Raw genomic sequence first — 24,251 nt, 5'->3', positions numbered from 1 at the left:
CAAAACAACAACAAAAAAAACTTTTAAGGAGAATTTGTAAAATAATATGCAGCAACACCGGGTTACACAGAAACTATTTCTAAAACCTCCAACTCCTGAAAGGGTTAAAAAGGTCACCTCAACAGGAAGTGCTTCATTAATTTATATAAGTATTGTGTAAATGTAATTTAAATAAAAATGTGATATGAAATGCGGGTGTCAGGCAATACATTTAAATCAATATATACAGTGGAACCTGGCATCTTTGTCACTTTCATGAAAATAAAATATTATAAAAAAATACCCATTTTGAAATCCTGTTAGTGTTGCTATTATGTGTGATTTAGAGCAAAGAAACCATGACAACTTCAATCTTTGGTAAACATACATTTTCATATTCTGAAAAAGATAAATGTGAAGGGTATTCCATTTATTGATAACTGAGATGGGTATGAGGGAGATTTGGGGGGCTTTTTGTTTGTACTACTCATACTTTGAGTATAATACCTTTTACATGTAAAAAAAGAAAAGGGCAAAGTTTATGGAGAGAAACGTTATCAATAGAAATCAAACAAAATAAAACACGGAAAAGAAAATAAGATGATACCTTTTTTTATTGGACATAACTTAATACATTCCTTGATTAGCTTTCGAAGGTTGCCCTTCTTCATCAGATCGGAAATAAGCAAATGTGGTAGCAGATAGTATATATGAGAGAAACATCAAAGCATTACTTTGACTGTCTGACAGAGTGGGAGGGTGGGGGTAAGCATGGGGACATCAAAGCATTTCATTGATATTCTAACAGAATGGGTGTTGGTAGGTGAGAGGAGGGTAATAAACAGAGAAATACAGCTTTATGGTTTATAAGGGCAACCTTCAAAAGCTAATCAAGAAATGCATTAAGTTATGTCCAATAAAAAAGGTATCATCTTATTTTCTTTTCCATGTTTTATTTTGTTTGATTTCTATTGATAACCTTTAAGAGTGGACTAACACGGCTACCACACCTCTCTACTTGAGAGAAACAAAAATCATCTTCTTACCTGCATTGTTTCTCAGTTCTCACTATATGGAACAGAACACTGTCTGCACAGCTAGAAAATCTACACTAAAATGCCCTTAGATTTAAAATTTGCAATACAGAAGAAAATAGGAGGAAGACGTACCAAAGGGGGGGGGGGGGGGGGGGGGGGAGGAAGGCAAGAAAGAAATCGATCACCACAAAAATTAAACACCTCTCTCTCTTGGAAGCCTTGTTTTATTGTCAGTTTAAACTGTTTCAAGTGCCTTCTCATCACAACACTAAAATGAAGAATTTCCACTGTCTCAGTCCTTAGCAGGTTTACCACTTCGCTAGCAGCTCATTAGTTACACAGAGGTAGAGTGAGCTTAAGCTAGTATGAAGAATGGCCTCTATGTCCAATGTTTGCTTGGATTAACTCTTATATAGAGCTAGTGAGTCTTTGGACATTCTAAGAGAATACAAATAAAGCATGTCTCAGTAATGTAGGCACAGCAGAGGTTAATAAGCATACATATTCTTTAGAAATATACAGCCGTTTTGTATGTAATTTGGTTTGCTTTTCAAAATTTTCAGCTAAAATCGACTAGTGCTTGTTGAGAAACATGCAACATTGAGTTAGCTTAATTAAATCCTCCACCCCATTTCTCTATCAGTCTGCCTCTTTCACTATAGTTCCTGGATATAAGACAACCACAGCTAGTCCTCTGGAACATAATTCTATCAATCCACAAGTACCACTGTTAGAGGACAACCGTATCAACAGCCAGCCTACAGGCAGAAGACAGCACACATGTGGAGCTGGGTACAGTGTCTGGTTTCACACAGTGGCATAGGCAGGAATTGTTTTTAAACGGGGTGTGTCTCTTGCACTGCCCCCCCCCCCCCCCCCCCACAGTACCTTAAAATCATCTCTGCTGCAGTCTTCGCCCAGGCAGTGGTACTCATAAGGCAGCCTGCACCAGGGCTTCCTCTCTGAACCATCCCGCCTTTCAGAAAACAGAAAGTTGTGTCAGAAGGGCAGGGCGGTTCAAAGAGGACACCCTGATGCAGGCCACAGGCAGCCTGTGAGTGCTGCTGCCTCTGCCTGGGCAGAGACTGCAGCAGAGATGATTTTAAGGTAAGGGCAGGGGGAAGGGTCTGACAGGGGATGCGTACGCAACACACACAACCTTGTATAAATCCGCCACTGGCTTCACGTTACAAGCATGGCAGACTTTGAACTATTATCCTTAGCAGCAGTGTTATAAATAAAGAATCCTCTTTAGACAAAGAATCTCAAATACAAGGTTCCTTAGCAGTTTATATGGAACCGAATATCCCTGCACCCTGGCCGTCACTGATCATTTTCTTTCCATTAGTTCCAACAGATCAATCCAGAGACTTGTGGGTTATGTCCCTCTACCAGCAGGTGGAGATAGAGAGAACTTCAGAGATTTCCTATATGTGGTCATGTGCAGCCACCTTAACCTCAGTATTCTATCTAGCAGGTGGAGGGTACATACCCATGCAGCCTTGGACTGATCTGGTTCCTGTCCTGTCCCCAGGGTGAGTTGAGTTTCTTTTGGAGTTGAGGTCTCCCTGCCTAGGAACACGGGGTACACCTAGTGGCCCCGGGTCCCTCCCTTCCACCCCCACTGACCCCCTCCGCCTTCCCAGGTGATTCTGCCAGGTGGTGGAGGCCTGCTAGATAGAGAGAATACTGAGGTTAAGGTGGCTGCACATGACCACCTATAGGAAACCTCTGAAGTTCTCTATCTCCACCTGCTGGTAGAGGGACATAACCCACAAGTCTCTGGACTGATCTGTGGGATGCTATGAAAACATAAGCTCATCAAATCTACCTTTCGCATCAGAAGTGTAAAAAGGAAGTTTTAAAAAGAAAAAGGGATAAAAACATCTCTGTCTTTCAAAAAAAAATATATTGTTTCTTTCAAATACTTGAATCCTCACACATTGAACACAACATTCCTCCAAATCTTGACAAAATACTTGCAATTAAGCCCAAATAAATATTTACACTGGAAGTCTTAGGACCAGCTCTAAATAGTGATATCTAGCACATGCACATATGTATATATAAAAAAAGTATTAATATAGAACTTAGGTATATCCCCAGATCTTGGTATGTTCAAATTTATCCAAAGACTATTGGTGAATTATAACTGTTTGTGCATCACTTCCAGCCTGTATTAAGAGCAGAGGTGCAGCACTGACCCAACATCTCCCATAGGGAGTGTCTTAAGACTCCCACTGAGGAGCTGTTGAGCCATTTCTGCTTTTACTACGCACCTAGCAGCCACCCCCTGATCAGGTAAGAAGCCTTTACCTGTATGCGTGCAAGTTAAAAAACAAAACAAAACACAGTTGGGCCCAACAAAGCTGAAAATAAATGCCAGACTGACTCAAAGTGCTATGTAACAGGAGTCTTAAAATCTTCCCTGGTCTCCTGCCCCATGTTTTATTTCAGTTGTCACCTCATCCCAGGTGAACTGAACACATTGATCCAGTCCTGGTTTTGCTGTACTGCATGCAGGAATTGTAGTTTCCCCACTTAAAATCAGAACTAGGATTGGATCAACTTGCGTCTAGCAGACTCATGGGGAGGTGGCAACTCTACATTTTCTGGATAGTTTATTCACATTTGCTACACTGGCTTGATCTGCACATTAGCAAAGTAAAGTTACTAAATAGTGAGAAAAAGAACTACAAAAATGGAAAGAAAAGAGCAATTCTATTCCAACAGAACCATCTAGGCCTTAAAAAAAAAAAAAAAAGAGCAAAACAGAAGTGAAGTAATTGCTCCTCTTTTCTGGGATCTCCTTTCTCTATTATTGGGGGCCGATAGTATATAGGATCATTTCCTCTTTAGATGCTGTATTCAAATATTATGGTTTGGGATGTACACTTATTTTCTGGACAAAGTTTATTCTTTATTGTCCTATAGTCAGTGGTGTACCAAGGCAGGGGGGGGGGGGGGGGGGCGGTCCTCCCCGGGTGCACGCCTGCTCCTCTGAGTTCGCTAAACTTCGTTCGTTCGCTGCAGCTCCCTCTGCCCCGAAACAGGTTACTTCCTGTTCCGGGGCAGAGGGAGCTGCAGCGAACGAACGAAGTTTAGCGAACTCGGAGGAGCAGGTGCGCACCGCGGCACCCCCCCCAGCGGCATGCACCCGGGGGGGGGGGGGGGTGTGCATCGGCGCTCCGCCCCGGGTGCCATCCAGGCCAGGAACGCCACTGCCTATAGTAATAGATAAAAAAAAAAAAAGCAAAACAATTGTTCGGAAGAAGTAGGAGACAGAACTAGAGTAGGGAGATAAGGTTAGGGTAAGGGAAGAAAGTAAGAAAAGTGTGGGGGGGGGGGGGGGGGGAGGACAAAAACACAGGGACAAGAGATTGCAACCAGCCTAGGTGGAGTCAAATGTTTTAAGGGGGATTTACATTCTTTAAAGAGACGGTTCAGCTCAGATGGGAAGGGGCAGCAAAGAAGAAAGTGCGATATCTGGTTGTTGCAGTTGGGTCCATTTTGGACCTGGCAAAACTAGGTGGTCATTTATAGAGCAAAGTGAACAAGCTGGGGAATACGAGATCGTGAGAGATGAAAAATAAAGAGGAAAGCCTATCCTAAGTGACTTAAAAGTAAGTATATAAGAGTTTTGAACATTATACGCTGTGCAACTGGGAGCCATTAGTGCCTCTGGAGTAAAGGGGAAACAAGATCATATCGTCAGACATGACAGAGAAGTCTAATGGCTATGTTTTGAAGAGACTGTATTTTTTTTTTTTTTAGGTGTGTACAAGGACAAACTAGACAGACTATATTACAATAATCTAGTCTGTGATCAATAGAGAGAAAATGAGGGAATGGAAGGTATCGTGGTCAAAATACAATCTGACTGAATACAATTGCTGAAAGATGTAAAAAACCAACCTTACATAAATGAGATATTTGTGCAGAAAAAGAAAGTTGGAAATCAAGGTTAATGACTAAGTAATAGAAGGAGTCCACAGGCTGGATATCAGTACCAAAGAGGTTTAAAGCAAGACTTGGATGACCACCTGTGAACCAACAGGCTACCACTTTCTGTTTATTTCGAACTAGTTTGTGATCAAAAAGTCATTTAGAAACTAAATTAAGGCAGTCTTGAAGAGGTCCAATAGTAGGAGAAAATGGGTTGCCAATTTGTGGGAGCTGCTGGCAACCCACTGGAGGTTGCTACTACCGGTACATAAATGCAGCATCTGAAAGGAGCACTGAATAGACTTGCATAAGCCGCTGCCCTCACCACCCTTAGGATAAAAGGTCACCAAATACATGGGCCACTGCCTGAAGTCTGGTCATCAACCTCCACAGGCTGCCATAGTCCCATAGTGCATTAAGTATATGTTTTATTCAGACTGAAAAGCAGCAAAACTAATACTGAAATCAAACATCTTTCTTTAAATTAAAACTTACTAAACGAAATATTACTAGAATTAAATATTGCAGACTTGTCTTTCACAGTTAACCCCAGAGCAGACAGCCAAGGCCCCAAATTTCTTACAGGTCCCTCTAGAAAATTTAAGGGGGGGGGCCTCTCTCTCTCTCCTTTCCTCTCCTCTTCACTTCTGGAGGATGAACTATTTATGCACTCCCTTCCCACATCTCACCACTGCCCCTGCCTTTTCCCTCTCCTTTGCAGGACCATGTCTAAAACAAATTCCTGCAGAATCACCAGCGGCCCTTTAAAGAAACAGGCACAGAGGGAATGACTAACTCCTAAAACCAAAGCTAAGAATAAAAGACAAAGCAGGCCCAACTAAAGCAAGGTGCCCTCCATGTCCTTGCCAGGTTCCTGTGGATCGATTCTGCTTGGTCCTTGACTCGGAAGCACGGCATGAACGAGGCTGTCATCTGTCACAATGAAGCAATTCCTGCCAGTCCTTCTCACTTTCACATTTTACCCGTGTCTTGAAAAATTCTTTGATCAGTCTCCGTGCTTCTTCTTTCACTGGGGAGAGAAGGAGAATCCTGTTTTTTCATTGATCAGTACAGCAATTAGGCCCTCATGATCAAAAGCAAACTCTGGCGCTAGAGGCTGTTAACGCCATACTAGCGCCAGAGTTTGCAGCCGACCCATGATCAGAGCCCTCGAGCGCCTGAAACAGCACACTCGAGGGCTCTCAGCACAAGTAGCATGCAAATGCATGCTAAACAGGGCTTCTAGCGCAATTAGCTTGCAAATGCATGCTAATTGGCGCTTAACGCATTCATCCCCAATGATCAGCGACCAGCGCGCCAAAGATTGGGTCGCTGGCCGCAGCAAAATCAACGCCAGCTCCGAGCTGGCGTTAGATTTTGCGGATCATTGGGGAGGAATGGTGAGCCCTGTCCAGCATGCAGTTGCATGCTGGCAGGCCCCCCTTCCCCCCCAAGGCAAACGCAAACGGGGGGGGGGCTGGAGGTCCGGTGGACCTCCAGTTCCCCCTGCCCATGTTCACGGCGGGCTGGAGATCCGGTGGGTCTCCAGCCCCCGAAACCACCAGAAATCGTTGATTGGCCGCCTCCGGCCAAAGGATCTCTCACTGTGATCCATCGACGAGGGGGGGTGGGGGCTGGAGGTCCGGTGGACCTCCAGCCCACCCCAAATCCTCCCCCCAGCGTTGTCCTTAGATTCCCTGGTGGTCCGTGGTGTGCTGTGGTGTCGTGCCGGCCCCCCTCCCGGCCCCCCTACCTTTTGTTGGAGGGACGCAGCCTGCCTGCCTCCCTCCTCTTCCAGTCAGTCGACGCCCAAAATGGCGGCGCCCAGCACCGCCCACTGCATCCTGGGATGCACTGGGCGGGGCTACAGACCATGTAAGGGAGTGATCCCAGGATGCAATGGGCGGGGCTGGGCGTCGACTGACTGGAAGAGGAGGGAGGGAGGCAGGCAGGCTGCGTCCCTCCTCCAACAACAGCACACCACGGACCACCAGGGAATCCACCCCCCCCCCCCCCCCTCGTCAATGGATCACAGTGAGAGATCCTTTGGCCGGAGGCAGCTAATCAACGATTTCTGGGGGGTTTCGGGGGCTGGAGACCCACCGATCCTCCAGCCCCCCCCCCCCCCCGTGGGGGGGGGGGGGGGGGGGAGAGGGTTTGGCCGGCGGCGGCCACGACGTTTTCTGGGGGTTTGGAGGGGGGCCTCGTTGTTCGGGCCTCGGGGCAGGCTTTTGACAGCCCAGACCTGTCAAACAAGTGCGGGAGGATTGTGCTGAGTGCATGCTCGGCACAATTCTCCCACACTTTAAACATGATAATCAAAGATAATAGCGCTGCTTAGATTTGCATGCATTATCTTTGATCATTGATGCAGAAAAGCCCTGCGCTGTCCCGACGCTATTTTTAGGGCGCTGTTTGGAACAGCGCAGGACTTTTGATCATCTGCCCATTAGAGCCCTGTGGCACAAACTCGTCAGCCGATATAAGGCGAGGAAAGCAACATCACAGCTGAACTATCAATCTATGTTTCTACTCACAGCCTCAAAAAAAATCCTGACTTGCATAAAGAGCATCCATCTACATGATCATTCTTACATCATCTAGATCCAAGGAGATGAGCGAAAGTGTTGCCTGCCCTACCTTTCTCTGCTTCACCTTCTGTCTCCAACAGAAAGGAACTTACCATTCTTTTGAGTGGATTGCTTCTCAGTAGCCAGGAAGTGAGACAGATGCCTAGCAAAACCTTTAAATAGATCCTGCAGAGTGAAAGAGAGAGAGAGAGAGAGAAAAAAACAATAACTCTGCAACTTGTGCTGTTCCAACCACAACAAAGAGTCCAAATCTCCCGTAAAAAACACAAGAAAACAACAAAAACGGACGATGTCCAGAAAGACCAAACTCAAATCACAGATGTAAAAAAAAAGCCCAATTCATTTATTAAACGAATTGGGCTTTTTTACATCTGTGATTTGAGTTTGGTCTTTCTGGACATTGTCCGTTTTTGTTGTTTACTTGTGCTGTTCCAAACAGAACCTATCACACACAAAAAAAATCTCTTTTCTAAATTCATTCTCTCTTTTGGGATTAAAAGGACAGCATTTGCCTTCCTATGAAGTTGTTCTGTTTTTCATCTTATTCCTTTGCATCTCACTTTTGGATTCCCCCCTCCCCCCTCTCTAAAATTAAAGAAAATGTTTTTGTTCTTTTGTTCCTTTGATATTCCTCGTTCCCTTGTCAGTAGCCTCTGATGATGCCCGTCCCTGAGTCAACCAGCATCACAGTGGGGTCCCCCATTTTAGATGGTGCAGATGGCTGGGGTCTTCTTTCAGTAATGTGACCACAGGCTACTGGCTAGAACACAGCTTCAGAGAGCTCTTGCTGCCATGTAGGAAGTGGAATAGGATGGGTCACAGTGGTTATGGCCCCACCAATATTTTGCCCAGCACAGCAACAAAAGAACATGGGGCAGGGCTTGAGATTGGTTTGTTTGGCTCCTCCAACCAAAATGGTGTTCCGCTGCTCCTATGCTGGTGCCCCACCCTTTACACAATAGCTCGCCTCGTCCATCCAGTCCGATAGCAGGAGCAGGACTCTGTTTTCAGTGCAGGTTTTCCTTTCTTGGCCCAGTTATTCCTCTCTTCCCCTTCTGCTTCTGGCTCCATTTTTCCCCTATTCGGACAGGTGTGCCCTTCTACACTTTCTAGTCTGCTCGCTGCAGCCACGGTCCCTCCTGGAAGCTATGCGCTAGGGCTCTTTCCAGAGCCCTGCATCACAGGCTCTAAATCCAGCCACCAGGGGTCACTCTTATTGATGGCCGACTGCCTCCCTTGCCCACTGCATTTGCAGCATCCCCATCTCTGCTACGGAAGACGCCACCCAGGTGTCTTTTGCTCAGCCACTGGGTCAGCCAGATCACGTATTCTAACATGAAAATAATTCCTCCGTGTTCTGCTGGAAGTCTGGGTATCTTTTCTTTAGCTTCTCTAGAATTTTTATGTGGAATTAAAAGAAGCCATCTCTAAGAAGACAAGGTGGATGAAGCTATGAAATATGAAACACACAGTCTGCTGCGAAGAATGGAACAGAACGACCCTCAGTTAAGCCATGTCTGATTAACCCAGACCATGTCAAAGCTACGGGCCTACATTCTGTAGCCAGATGAGAGTTAAACCTATTCATCCATCCTAGTTATCCCCCCCCCCTCTAGACCTTTTAATATCAGCAGTGATTCCAGCCTGCAGCAAGCTTGCAATAACAGGACACTTACTGTATGACAAAACAATATGATGTCACAGCATGGGAGTCAATTCTAATACACAGCAAAAGCTTCCTAGTAAATGTATTTGATTGTTAAATTTAAAGTCTGCCTAGTTAAAAAAAAAAAAAAAGAAAAAAGATCCTTGTGGATACTAATTTTAACTTCTTCTGCATGCCATACCCCTCCCTACACTGCATTAAAATGAAGCTTCCTAGTAAATGCATTTATTTATTACATTTAAAGTCCATCTAGTGTAAAAATAAAACAAGATCTTTGTATGCTCGTTTTAAATGCAGTTCATTTAAAATTCATCTACATGCCACATCCTTCCCGTTATGCATTTAAAATGTACAAGATCCAGAGTAATCTTACAAAGAAGAGCCAAGGTCATGTTTTCAGCTGTGCTAGAAATAGAAAGTTGGGTACGTACCTTTGAAGCAAACTTGCCCTCCTTGAAGAAAGGAGTCAAATATTTGACTACAATATCTGCTATCTGTTTAAGAGTTATCACTTTGGGTAATAGCGGGATCGATTTGGTCGTTTTCACTTTATCTTCCTGGGATAAGCAGGGGTCAAAAGTCACTTTCTTTTTGACCATGTTGTCCCCATCTTTGCCCTCTGGCTGCGATTCAGTGGAAGATTTTTCCTCCTTTCGCTGCCTCTTTGCCGCTGAACTATCCATCTCCTGCAAAGAAAGCAAGAGAATCCCGCTCTGAATCCCCAGGAACATATGTCATATAATTGGTGACCTAATATTCGTGTCTAGGAAGCAGAGGTCACTTCATTCCTTCAGCCCTGGTATGCGACCGCTGCAATGCCACTGGCTCTTGGGACACCAAACAATGTTTTTTCATCAGGATGTATCTGTGTTCTGAATTAATATCTTAGAATTCTATACTTTCACCTAAGGATTAAATTACTACAGAGAAGGTGGGGCGGGACAGCAACTGATGGGGGGAAAATACTCATTATTTTTCCTTCCTGAATAGTTATGTTTTGATTTCTGGCAAGCAAATGCTAAGCTGCTGAAATTCAGGGGCTCCCCTAATGATCCAGAACTGCTGGAATCAAAGATAGTGAAGCCCCCTCTAGGGGCACTGCTGATATATTACATCCTCCTCAAGAATCAGTGCCCATCAGTACTGGTCGTCAGAGTATAATAGATGAGTTGTCTACATGAAAATGGGAAAGATAGAATACCGAGTTTAGTTTAAGACAAATAACTGCTTTTTGGAAATATTGTGTCTCCAAGGAATGGAACCAGTTCCCCTAATGGGGCCCTTCAAACTTGCATGATCTTTCACTGATAAGGTCATTAGATGCTAATTACAGAGATGAAGGGAAAGAAATGAAATCTTTTCTCTTGGTACAGTTTATACATCCTTCTGTGAGAAGCTACTCTGTGCTCAGTAATACTCCAATTTCTCCTACTGGCAGGATAGGAGAAAATTCATGAGGATTGGAAGAGCAGGGTTTCCCCAAAGCCTTCCTAGAGACCTTACACCTTACATTGCTTTTGACTCGTAACCACTTGTAACCACTCGCTTCCACCTACCCTCCTCTCTTCCTTCCCGTTCACATTAATTGATTTGATTTGCTTACTTTATTTTTTTTTTTTTGTCTATTAGATTGTAAGCTCTTTGAGCAGGGACTGTCTTTCTTCCATGTTTGTGCAGCGCTGTGTACGCCTTGTAGCGCTATAGAAATGCTAAATAGTAGTAGTAGTAGTAGTAGACCTTACACCCAGCCAGGTTTCAGGATATCTGCAAAGAATATGCACGAGATGGAGGCATAGGTATTAATCCGCATACGAACCTTTTCCGGAGACAGGAAGGTGGTAGAAATAGAGGACATGAATTGAGGTTGCAGGGAGGCAGACTCAGCAGTAATGTCAGGAAGTATTTTTTCACGGAGAGGGTGGTGGATACGTGGAATGCCCTCCCGCGGGAGGTGGTGGAGATGAAAACGGTAATGGAATTCAAACATGCGTAGGATAAACACAAAGGAATCCTGTTTAGAAGGAACGGATCTATGGAATCTTAGCAGACATTGGGTGGCGACGCCGGTATTTGGAGAATAAAACCGGTGCAGGGCAGACTTCTACGGTCTATGCCCTGAGAAAGGCAGGGACAAATCAAACTCGGATATAAAGTATTACATACTATGTAAAATGAGTTTATCTTGTTGGGCAGACTAGATGGACAGTTCGGGTCTTCATCTGCCGTCATTCATTTCATTTTCTATTAGAACAGTGGACTGAGAACCAGGGAGGCCAAGGCTCAATGTCCGCTTCTTCCATCAATGCTCCTTGTGATCTTGGACAAAGTCACTTTACCTTCCTTTGTCTCCAAAAAAAATTTAGATAGTAAGCCCTCTGGGCAAGACACCTACTAACAGAGTTATGGTCTACTGTCCAGGGATGTGTTCCCCTATCTACAGGTTAAGCATTACCTTGGGGGCCCTCCCCAATTGTTAGCTGACTTACATAGCAATTTTAGCACTGACTGTATTTCTTATCCTTTGGAGTCTACTCTAAATATTTTAGGGATTGTTGTTGATGGGCACTTAACCTTTGAATCTTAGGTGTCCTCGGTGGTTTAATTCTTGAATTAGATAGATGCACTGAAGAAACCACTGTGTATCTGTCATATTTTTGTGTTATTCCTTGAACTGTTCTTTTGCGATAAAATTATCTGATTAATATTCACTGTGGGTATCCTGAAAACCAACTTGAAACATCACCAGGACAGATGGAAAGACCAGTACTAAATCATCTTTTCAGCTTTATCATGAAACCCACACGTAGAAACCACTCAGAATTCAGCACTCCCAGTTGTCGATGTACAATAAAACCCAAGGTAGGCTACATGGACAGTACTGTGACTTCAAAACTGGGCAAACAGTTCTCAGCTGCAACTGCAGTCAGGGGCCACTTCCAACCATTTCTAGAAACTGAAAACCTAGAAACAGTTGTGAGGGGCTCCTGAGCTACTCTAAGGGTCTGTTGCACCTTCCGGTCTGCCAAAAATGAGGGAATAAATCTAATCAGAGTGGCTTTTAGACTCTGGGATTTTGATAGGCTAGTGGCAGGTGGGGACGAGAAGACATCATCCCTTCTAGGGTCCTCTCAGCAGCTTCTCTGATCACAACAGCAAATAAATATCCAGGTGACTTAACTAGAAGAAGGGGCCGTTTTTCTGTCTTAATACAAAAACATATTTGTGCTTTGCCTTTGTTCTTGAAAATAAAGAGACATTTTTTAAAAAGCTAATTGTATGCTTCCTCTGCCCACAAACACCACAGACTGATAGGTGAAGAAAGCAGCACATGGTCAGTTTGATTTTTTTTTTAAAACCACAGTACCTCAGAGACTTTCTCCATCTTCCTCTGCTGCTGTATAGAGAAAATCCCAGCGACCCAGAATGGCATATGTGGAAGTAGAACCTATGTCTTCTATCAGCAATGGAGCACAAAAGCAGATAGTGACATTCCCAGGTTCCCTCACTGTCTTACCTCATCTGGTCCTTCTCTCTTCCCTTGTATGCAGTCCCTTACATTGCTGATTCCAGATTCCACAACAGCCTTAGTGCTGCAGGAAAAAAAGAGCCATTTATTCATATTGTTAAAGCATTCTTTCTATTAACACACTGGCAAGAAATTAATAAGGATACACATGGAAAGGACAAAATGTTTGGGTCTAATCTACATAGTAACATAGTAGATGACGGCAGAAAAAGACCTGTACGGTCCATCCAGTCTGCCCAACAAGATAAACTCATATATGCTAGTTTTTTGTGTATACCTTACCTTGATTTGTACCTGTCTTTTTCAGGGCACAGACCGTATAAGTCCGCCCAGTACTATCCCCGCCTCCCAACCACCAGCCCCGCCTCCCACCACCGGCTCTGGCACAGACCGTATAAGTCTACCCAGCACTATCCCCGCCTCCCAACCACCAGCCCTGGCACAGACCGTATAATCTAATTGATGGTGGTCCACATTTTAAAAAAAATAAAATAAAAAAAGTTGACTTCTGCCAGCTAAAGTAGACCCGGATATTCAGGACTGGGCCCTACCCGGGCACCAGCATTGAATATTCAGGTCTCTTAATCCGGATATGGCTGATACTCAGATCTGTACCCACATAGCCTACTGGGTTTTTAGGACTCTCATTTATGCAGTTATCTATGCGGGCAACGACACTGAATATCGCCAGTGACCACAAACTCCCAGTTCCACCCAGATTACCCCGCTGCGGCAGTCAGAGCCAATATTCAGCAGCAGTGACCGGTTAACTGCCACCGAGCATCTGCTCCTGACCCGCTCAATGTGATTAAACCAGGCAGGAGCCCTCTTTAAATTGTTTTGAGTATCAACCCCTAAATTTATCTAGCAAAAGACAAAGTGAATTTGTGGCAATGAGATTAGCCAATAATCGTCCAACAGGCTGAGTTTTCAGATACCCCTAACAAATATGCATATGAGAGATTTGCATACAATGGAAGCACTATGCATTCATCTACTTCATGCATATTCATTAGGAATAGTCTAAAACCCCAAACCCTTCATGACTGTGGAGGACTGGAAGTTGATATCACTGATTTACAGTAACTTGTCCCATCAAGCTTTTGCAAATCATAAAACTGACTAACATTCCCCCATCCCCACTTCTCAACTCTTACCTTGGTGGTGTCATCTCACCCTTATCTGGAGCAAGAATATTCAAATACCTCTGTGTGGGTTTTGTAACGGTTTCCCGAGACTTCTCAGGTAAAATGTTCTCCATTCTCTTCATTAAAGCCTCCTCATTGCGTCCTGAAGCCTCCCTTTCTGGAAAGTCTTGTTTCGCAGGCTGTGCCCTGAAAGGGGGAGTCAGAGATACCTTGTTCACAATATGATTCTCCTCTTCCTCAGCCTGAGGCCCTCCTAAGGCAGTAGTCTGAGACTGTAAGAATTTGGAAATATTCTGTGAGTTCTTCCGAGCCGCTTTGGCTAGCTGCAGCTGCTTCTTTGTGGGTTTGGTTTTCTTGTTGGGGCTGTCGCACTCTGAAGTTTTTTTCTCTAGCTCTGTTTCCTTGTCACCCTGGTAAGATCTCGCCCCTGCAACACTCTCCTGTGCAACTTCTGTGCTCCCATTTCTTTTTCCAAAGGACAAGTTGTCACCCGGCTGAGCTTCTTTTCCCCTTTTATTTGTGCTGCTCTCCTCTTGAACCACATCAGGGTTTGGCTGGTCTTTCTTTCCCGCATGAGGTTTCTTCAACAGTTCAGAAGCAGTCTGAAACTGTCCACAAACCCCTCGAGATCCAGCACCTATCCGCTTGGGTTTAAACTGCAAAGGGGGGGAAAAAAAAAGTTTAGGAGAATTCACAGCAGAAACAAATTAAGACATTATTAAGCAGGCTACAATTTTTGTTTACGCTCAGTAAGCACAACAGATCTGCTTTCAATATTTTGAAGAATGACTAGTGTAATCCAGTGCTCTCTCCAAAGCAGGCCGGTCTTCCACTCAGCACTAACCGAATAGAGTTGGGATGCAGAGATAAAGTCTTTATCTACATTCATGGCAGGTGGTTCCTCTTTTGTCGTTGGGGTCTTACTAGCCTCTGATCCCAGAACTGGATACACCATGCCATCCTTGGAGGCTTTGTTGATCTCTGCCATCTGGGAAGGCAAGAGAAGAAAAGAACAATATTCACATCTGATGTAAAAGGAAACTTAAGAGCCCACCTCGGCCCTAGCATACACCACAGAAGCAGAAGACAATGCAGGATATCTTTTGAAGGACTTTTCCTCCTTTAAGCTTTGAACTGAACCAAGGCAAGGGATGTTATAAAATCAAATGAAAGAGGGAAGCCAGAATCTTCCATTTTACTCCGTGGCCTGATTCTACTGAAATCGAGCCTCTTAAGTTTTTGGCTGTCTTTTCTACCGTTATTGATGGTTCTGAGCTCCAAATTAAACCAGAGCATTTAATTTGCTCTTCTATAATAAAACCAATGAATTAAAACAAATAGAGCACGCCATCGATGGTCAAACATTTGTGTGTTTAGGGATGTACTGAGTGAAACTACCTCTTTCATTTAACTAAACCTTTTCATTAAAGCTGAATGCAACCAGCACTGGCAAAGATCTCCCAAGTCCTTCTGTACAGCACACCTGCCTAACATACCATATATAGGAGGGAAATGTAGTGTAAGGGGGCAGGGAAGCTGCATTAAGCCCCAAACCCACACCGTGCGGCCCATAATCCCCTGCTGTCCAAACCAGTGCCCCCCTACCTTCTTCAGCACAGCTGCCTTATACAGGTTGGACATCTTACTGGTTCTGAAAGCCTCATGCTCCATCTCCACGGCACATGCGCCAATATCAATGCTGTTGAAAGGGACAGAGTTTCTTTTTTTATTGGAGAACTCTTGGGGTATCATGGGGCTGTTCTACTAGGTCTCAGTAACAGATCGATTCTCCCACTTCTCCAGAAACATAATGCATGCCCATGGCTGGCAGACTTCATTTAGCAAAATTCCCTTCTGGATGTCAGTTTATTATGGTGCTTTGGTTTTCGCAATCCTCACTGCATAAGTGCTAATGATGCACGTCATCCTCACAACTGGATGAGGCCTCTGGATCCCAGTAAGAAGAGCAGAGGCTAAGGGGCCGATATAATACAGCGTGGAAGGTTTTCCACACAATCTTCTGTGGCCATTCTATGCTCTAAGTAGTTTTGTGCAAAGGCAAACTGTGCACAAAGACTCACTTAGACATTAGCACAAAGCTCACGTAACGTCCATCATAATGTCAGTATTAGTTATTATGTGTCAATCATTTTTATTCAAAACTTAAGGAAGAAGAAAAGTTAACATCATCACGTATGAACGTCTGATATTTTCCCCCCATGTGGCTAAACTAACACATAGTACTTCTACCCCAACAAATAGGACTTAACCTTCCCTCCCATCCCACCCCCACCCCCTTGTTTCCCTTGCTATGGCATCAAATGAACATAATAACGCAGGGTACAGGGCAATATCTAGAAGTTTAAACAGTCTACTCCTGGCAGTTGGAGTCAGCGTATTCCAAAAGGGAGTCCAAGTGAGTTGGAAACGCACTCCAGTCTTTGTTTTAAAGTCTGTAATTCCCATCCTCTCTACCTTCAGTATTAGTTATTAAACCTAGATGCAAAGACGTGTACAAAAACCATAAAGGCTGAGCACAGGGTTTTTCTAAAAACAGGGCTTTAACATGAGGTCTGAGGAGGAGTAAATCGTTGTTCTGCAGCTAGGGTTAGAGGGGATTTCATGCCTTTTCTTCTCTTTCCTGTAAAAATGAAGGTCCTGCACCCTTTTTCTTGTTTTTACTAAGGATTATGGTTAAAAAAAAAAAAAAGGCAGCAGGAGGATGAGGAACTGGGAGTGCAAGGTTAAAGGTGTGGCTGTGAAATGATGAGTAATGTGTTGAACTGCAGGTATTTAGAGGATACCTTAATGTGCAGAATATACATGAGCATTCCAGATGCACTCAGCCATGTGAATGCTCCTCTAGGTCCTGGTACAATCTCTGCATACAACAGTGATGCTGACACTAATGCATGCCCGAAGTTCGCATGCTTCCTTGGCATCTGGTACCCTCTTCTGTGTTTGCAAATGATTTATTTATTGAATTGGGTACTATATATATTTATATACACTAGTAAAAAAGGCCCGTTTCTGAGACCCATGAAACGGGTGCTAGCAAGGTGTTCATCATAGTGTGTACGTTTGAGAGAGTGTGTGTGATAGTGACTGTGTGTGAGAGAGAGACAGAGTGAATGTGCGAGTGTGTGTGTGACATACAGTGAGGCTGTCTGTGTGAGAGTGTGTTGGCTGGCTGGCTGTCTCCCTCTGACGTCTGCCTGCAGGACGCGAGGGCAGGGCAAACACTCATGGGCAAACTTTGATCTACACCACCACAGATTTAGAATGTTTGGACTTATGGAGGCTTCATTAGAATGTTGGAGGTGCGTTATATATATATATATTTTTTTTTTTTTACACATGCATAATGAACTGGGCACTGAACATCAGCATACTGGCCTAATTCCCCAGTCATTACATCGGCCCCCGAGTCTGTTCTTGCAGTTACAAAAGGGAAGAGAGTTTACTAAAGCTCAAAAGGGCGATAGAACAGAACTGTTAAAACTATGAGAACACTGTCCTCTAGTGGAGAAATGGGGAAAATGCTACACTTCATAACATGTTGGGTGGTATTTCATTCATCAAACATTTGACCTATTTTAGAGATTGGTGCTGGAAAGCTAGAGTTAACTGTGAATAGTGGCATTGTGAAAAGGAAGCAAACTGAGCGGACTGGATGGGCTTTGCCTGCAGCCTATTCTATCCTGTGTTTAGGTACAAAGAGTGTTTTACATTTGCACTGGGAAAACTCACCAGGGCCACAGTACATGTCTCATTTCTTTGGTCACCACTCAATTAGTCTCAGTGGTGCTTCACTTGCAATTTCCCTACTTTAACTCATGCACAGTATTGAGGACTAGGAATAGACAATTCTAAAGCAGTCTATCTACTTAACTAAGCAAACCGTTTGTAGAATATAGTGCTATTCATTGCGTGCACAAGAGTAATGTATGAAAATGTGTCATTGTTTTGTTCTAGACACCACACTTCTGGCCACCCTTTAATTCTTGCTGAGTTCCATAAGCACAAGCAACCTCCTAGCTAAAAAACCAAGCATGAACTATCAAAGCTTTCCAGCTGAGTGCTAATCTTTAATGCTAAGGAAAGCAACATTTTAGCACTGCACACCCAGAGGGAGGTCTACCCTTCTGCTAAAGTGCTATTTTACAATCCTTTGATGCTCAAAATCAATTTAATTTCTGGAAAAAATGCTAAAGAAAGAAAACCAAGCTCTCCATCCAGGAATCTGTTTTTCATAGACAAAAACACAGGCCGATAATGGCAAGTCTAGTGTTTTGTCTTGATCTCAGTTGCTGGAGTTGGCTAGACATGCTGAGTCCATGCCTTCGCCACTGTTGTGTACCTGCTGTCTGACACATCCTTCTGCAGATTGCTGCTCAGCGCTTCCTCCAGCATTTTCAGGCAGTGCTCCCGCGCCTAGAATAGAGCAGGAAGAGCATTATCCTTAATGTCTGTCCTGATCTTTGAATTCCTTTTTTCTTCAAGAGGAAGGGCAGAATGCTTGAGAAGGCATCCCACAGAAACCCACCTCATGGACCCCAAAAAGAATAAAAGTTTAGATTTGTTTTCCATGCTTAAATATACAAACCCACAGGTAACAGAAGAATCTATCACACACCTTTGCTCCCCTCGTTCACCTTTCCTTAAGCAAAGAGAGGAATCAGAAAACAGACAAGAGAAACTTTAAGGCATTAATCAGAATTGTAGCAGTCTCGAGTTCACTTTTTTTACCTTCACAGTTAGTTTGGGAATTTTCTGGCTGGACGCATCCTTCAAAGAACAGAATGGGTCTGACAAGAGAAAGAAGAATTTTAGATATCAACTTCTCCCATCCTCCTTCATTTTGCTTTTCTCACCCTAATACCATTCATTCCTTCCTGTCTCTTTTGTCCTCTGCAACCTCTCCTCATTTCCTTCATATATACCTCCATTTCTCCCCTTCCAGCTCATTAAGGAGCCCTTTTACTAAAGCTTATGGTGTGTAAACAGCAGTGGTGTAGCCACAGGTGGGCCTGGGTGGGCTGGGGCCCACCCAATTAAGGCTCAGGCCCACCCAACAGTAGCACACGTTTAGCGGTAGCTGGTGGGGATCCCAAGCTCCGCCAGCTGAACACTTCCCCCTGGTGGTAATGAAAACGCCACTCTCCACAATAACGGCACCTGCGCATGCTCAGTTTTCAGCGCATGCCTGCTGCAGACTACTAAGGTGGTCTTTCCAAAGAAGCGTTTTCCCACTAGCTGAGATTTGTTTTGGTGGTGGGTGAAGGGGAGAACACTTGATGCCCACCCACTTTTGCCTAGGCCCACCCAAAATTTGTTGTCTGGCTATGCCCCTGGTAAACAGACATTAGTTAAGTGCCACCTGACCCGTAGGTATAAAATAGGACATGCAGCATTTAGGGGATCTTTTACAAAGGTGCACTAGCGTGCGCACTAAGTTTTAGCATGCGCTAAACGCTAGAGACACCCATATATTCCTATGGCTGTCTCTAGCATTTAGCGTGTGCTTTTTTTTAAGCGCACGCTAGAAACGCTAGCGCGCCTTTATAAAAGGACTCCCCATTGTGCGCTAATATCCATTAGTGCACGCTAAGCTTTAGTAAAAGAGAACCTAACTTATTCTCACCCACACTGCCTCTGCTATTCCCATTCTACCAACTCAATCATTAACCTAAGAAAGAATTCCTTCCCACTGCTCCAACCTTTTCCCCAAACCACTGCAAAGGATTTTAGGCTAATTTCTGATTAAATGGCAAGCATCAGAATTCAGAGTCACCAGAATCACTTGTGTGCACTGAGAATGCAGAGAGTTGATAGCTCAGAGGAAGGCAAATGCTGAACAGGACAGCCCAGGGCAACAGGTGCTGATCCTTCTCCAATGCATCGTACTGTGGTAGGGCTCACTTAACAAATATGAGCGGATAATGCAATTAACATAATCATCAAAACTAAGAAAACGATAGCACCTGAAAAGTTACAGGAAATAGGAAAAGACCCAAATGAATAGAAACATAATTTTCTATTTGGAGAAACAAGAAATATTTTCTAAATTTCTAAGCAAAAAATGTTAATGAAAAATATACTTAGATTAAGATTAATTAGTTTCGGGCCTGTTCATATTAGGTAAACATGACAATTTACTTCTGAAAATAAGCTATTTTCTTTAACAATGTTTCATGTATAATATTAGAAAACTAGTGGAACCATGCCCGTTTCGTCAACAATGAAATGGGCCCTAGTAGGAAGGCTATCGTGTGTTTTTTTTTCTCTCTCCCCTGCCCTCCCCTTCATGTCCAGCGATTCTTCCCTACCCTCCCCTACCATCCCATCCTCCATGTCCTGCGATTCTCCTCTTCCCTGCCCTCTCATCCATGTCCCGCAATTCTGTCCTCTCTTCCCATCCCATCCATGTCCATCGATTGTCCTCTGCCCTCCCCTCGATGTTCCGCGATTCTCTCCTCCTCCCCTCCATATCCAGCAATTTGTACCTGAATGTTCTCTGGCTGGCTGGCTTCCGTAACGTTCCGTTCGTAACATCCTTCCTGACGTCAGCTCGTCTCCAGCGTTCCCTTCCCTCTCACTGTTCTGCCCTCCTCTGACGTCATTACGTTTTGACGCGAGGGCAGGACAGTGAGAGGGAATGGAACGCTGGAGGCTGGCTGACGTCAGGAGATGTTACAAAACCCAGACAGCCAGCCAGTCATGGAACGTTGGAGGTACAAATTATTATATAGGCTATTTTACTTCATCTAAATTGAAACAACTTTTGTGGGTCTTTTTCTATTTATGTGAAGCTTGGGATCTTGTTATACTTCACGAATAATTTCCCTAACTTTCAGAAACTAATTTTTTCTTGGTTTTATGGCCCAACCCATCACAGCAGACTGGGCAACACCTCAGCATCGTTCACTAACCACTAGCAATCCTCTCTCCCCATAGAGAAGCTCTGAAACCCGCTACATACCTGGTGGGATAAAATCTTCTTTTTCCAGTTGTCTGCCCTGCAGATGAAAACAAAAGGCACGTATTCAAATGCTGATTAGTTTGGTTCTAATTTTCATAATATTGTCTCATCTGTTTCACGTCTATTTATTTGGTGTCATGGAACCAAGTTATTTCAAAGATTATGTCCTATGCTAGAAAGCAAAAACAGGCCTATTGTTCTAGGAAGTAGCACAGGAAGAGTGTTCCCTTTTCACAATACATATTCTCCTGCCCTCTAGCATAGATCCTTAAATATTCCATTAACATTAACTATAAAAAGTGTAACATCCACTACACAACACATTGATATGGGATACTCTCATGGACACAAACCAAATCTTCTCATATCGTTGTGAAGGAGGAGGAAATACACGAACAAACTACATAAGGACATAAGTAATGCCACACTGGGAAAAGACCAAGGGTCCATCGACCCCAGCATCCTGTCCACGACAGCAGCCAATCCAGGCCAAGGGCACCTGGCAAGCTTATACAAAGAATAAGGCTCTAGTAGCAAAATATGTGCTTACAAAAAATGAAGAAAAAGCCCTCAGAAACCGTGGGTAAAATACCCAGGGTTTAGTATGCAGTTATATTATTCTTATAACACACGCCACGGTTCTATCATTGGGCAAAAAACTTCATTTCAGGTAAATTTGCAATTTTATAGCCTTTAATACGGCTTGTAAAATATATTTTTTGAATTCTTTTTATAAATGTATTTTTTCACTTCTTTTCCTTTTTTCAATTATTGTTCAACAATCCAACATTAACTGTTGCACTTAGCTTTTAAGCCGGGCACTCTTCAATATCTGTTCGTTCAACAATCCAACGTTAACTGTTGCACTTAGCTTTTAAGCCGGGCACTCTTCAATATCTGTTCAACGGAAACCTGTTTCGCCCAAAACCTGGCTTCATCGGGAACGGAGTGCTTTAAATGTGTTAAATGAAAGCGTACAGCATTTCAAAAAATGGCGCCTCGAATGTACGCTTTCATTTAACACATTTAAAGCACTCCGTTCCCGATGAAGCCAGGTTTTGGGCGAAACGGGTTCCCGTTGAACAGATATTGAAGAGTGCCCGGCTTAAAAGCTAAGTGCAACAGTTAACGTTGGATTGTTGAACAATAATTGAAAAAAGGAAAAGAAGTGAAAAAATACATTTATAAAAAGAATTCAAAAAATATATTTTACAAGCCGTATTAAAGGCTATAAAATTGCAAATTTACCTGAAATGAAGTTTTTTGCCCAATGATAGAACCGTGGCGTGTGTTATAAGAATAATATAACTGCACACTAAACCCTGGGTATTTTACCCATGGTTTCTGAGGGCTTTTTCTTCATTTTTTGTAAGCACATATTTTGCTACTAGAGCCTTATTCTTTGTATCAGGTTACCTTTTTTGCTCTAAAGTTACTGCTCCCATTCTGTCACCTGGCAAGCTTCCCAAACGTACAAACATTCTATACATGTTATTCCTGGAATTGTGGATTTTTCCTAAGTCCATTTAGTAGTGGTTTATGGACTTGTCCTTTAGGAAACCGTCTAACCCCTTTTTAAACTCTGCCAAGCTAACTGCCTTCACCACGTTCTCCGGCAACAAATTCCAGCGTTTAATTATGCGTTGGTTGAAGAAACATTTTCTCCTATTTGTTTTAAATTTACTACACTGTAGTTTCATCGCATGCCCCCTAGTCCTAGTATTTTTGGAAAGCCTGAACAGTGAACATCCACCTGTTCCACTCCACTCATTATTTTATATACCTCTATCATGTCTCCCCTCAGCTGTCTCTTCTCCAAGCTGAATAGCCCTAGCCTCCTTAGTCTTTCTTCATAGGGAAGTCGTCCCATCCCCGCTATCATTTTAGTCGTCCTTCGCTGCACCTTTTCCAATTCTACTATATCTTTCTTGAGATGCAGCGACCAGAATTGAATACAATACTCAAGGTGCGGTCGCACCATGGAGCCATACAACAGCATTATAACATCCTTACACCTGTTTTCCATACCTTTCCTAATAATACCCAACATTCTATTCGCTTTCCTAGCCGCAGCAGCACACTGAGCAGAAGGTTTCAGTGTATTATCGACGACGACGACGACGACACCCAAATCCCTTTCGTCTAAACCTAATGGGTCATAAGTTACAACAGGCAGCAGCCCAACATCAAGCATCCACAGGGGGATTACATGAAAAGTGCAGTTCCTTTTCAGTTACAGAGGAATTACAGTGTGCTAAGTGTTGCTGTGTTAACCATTACCATGCGCTAACAGTGAACACTAAATCTCATGATAACTTCTCACACAGTTAGTAAAAGGGGCCCCAAAAAATATGAGTATATATTGTACTTAATATCACATGCCCTAGGGGATGGGGAGAAATTAGAGGAAAGAAGCATTCTTTTTGGTAATAAACAAAAGTGACTAATAAGCCTGGGGGTGTATTAAAGTATGTTTGGCTGCTGTTCAGCACTATGGCCTGGACACAGCCTGTACGAGACAGACAGACAGCCACATTAATAACACTTTTTACATAGCAACATAGTAGACGACAGCAGATAAAGACCTGTAAGGTCCATCCAGTCTGATCAACAAGATAAACTCATAGCTTAAGGAAGAATGTGATACTACATATGTATATTTGATCTTGATTTGTCCTTGCCATTTTCAGAGCACAGGCCATAGAGAAGTCTGCCTAGCACTGGCCTTGTTTTCCAACTACTGAAGTCATCAAAGCCCCACTCCAGCCCATCCAAATCTGTCCAGCCATGATTAGGGTACAGACCGTAGAAGTCTGCCCAGCACTGACTTTGCTTCACAATTACTGGAGTTACCATCTGTCACGAAATGCCTAGCCACCCGCCTGGAGACGCCCCGCGGCCACTCAGAGGGTCTCTCCCCAGCACAGCTCAGGTCCACCTGCACCTGCCGTTTGTGCTCTACACTAGCACCCTCCTCCCTCTGACTGGGTCACAACCGCCTCTGGGCAAGTCTCCCCACTCCCAAATTATCCCCAGTGATTTCTAGGTTACTGGAGGCCACACTCCCAGTGGTCCCTCAGTTCCCAGAAAGCACTCACAGACCCAACACACAAATCACCAGGATTCTTCATCAGTCCAGACAGGCAAAGGCAATAAACAATTGTTTATTGTCTTAAAATATATTGAACAATGAACAAAAAATGTGCAATCTGTAACTGAAATACAGATCAATTATAAACACTAACTAAACATTTGTTTACTTTCCAAAAAGTACCCGTGAAGATCAGGAAATATGCTGTTCACAGATTATCAAATATAACTTATCACAGGGCCTTAGCAAAGAGCTCTTGCTCTCTTTTCTTCCTGGATAAGACTGG

The 24,251-nt window shown here is 43.6% G+C and overlaps 1 protein-coding gene across 3 annotated transcripts in view; it reads right to left on the bottom strand.

Annotated features, from left to right (window-relative positions):
• Nucleotides 1-4,241: 4,241 nt before the first annotated feature.
• The window catches only part of RECQL5 (RecQ like helicase 5), a 103,870-nt gene continuing 83,860 nt past the window's right edge, over nucleotides 4,242-24,251 (bottom strand). Inside the window, exons 10-19 of one of the 3 annotated variants that reach the window (XM_030208260.1) lie at nucleotides 20,875-20,911; nucleotides 18,642-18,700; nucleotides 18,253-18,326; nucleotides 15,498-15,591; nucleotides 14,737-14,880; nucleotides 13,902-14,548; nucleotides 12,733-12,808; nucleotides 9,650-9,904; nucleotides 7,645-7,717; nucleotides 4,242-5,991 (exon numbers count right to left, since the gene is read on the bottom strand). In XM_030208260.1, coding sequence (XP_030064120.1) covers nucleotides 5,891-5,991; nucleotides 7,645-7,717; nucleotides 9,650-9,904; nucleotides 12,733-12,808; nucleotides 13,902-14,548; nucleotides 14,737-14,880; nucleotides 15,498-15,591; nucleotides 18,253-18,326; nucleotides 18,642-18,700; nucleotides 20,875-20,911 — 1,560 coding nt within the window. In that variant the 3' untranslated portion in view covers nucleotides 4,242-5,890. Of the gene's footprint in view, nucleotides 5,992-7,644; nucleotides 7,718-9,649; nucleotides 9,905-12,732; nucleotides 12,809-13,901; nucleotides 14,549-14,736; nucleotides 14,881-15,497; nucleotides 15,592-18,252; nucleotides 18,327-18,641; nucleotides 18,701-20,874; nucleotides 20,912-24,251 lie in introns of those variants that run through there. The other 2 variants (XM_030208258.1, XM_030208259.1) reach the window with 2 other exon arrangements.

Source organism: Microcaecilia unicolor, chromosome 6 (assembly GCF_901765095.1).
Source record: "Microcaecilia unicolor chromosome 6, aMicUni1.1, whole genome shotgun sequence".
NCBI classification, from domain to species: Eukaryota; Metazoa; Chordata; class Amphibia; order Gymnophiona; family Siphonopidae; genus Microcaecilia; species Microcaecilia unicolor.
The sequence above is the reverse complement of the archived record's forward strand: the minus strand, read 5'-3'. Positions and strand labels throughout refer to the sequence as shown.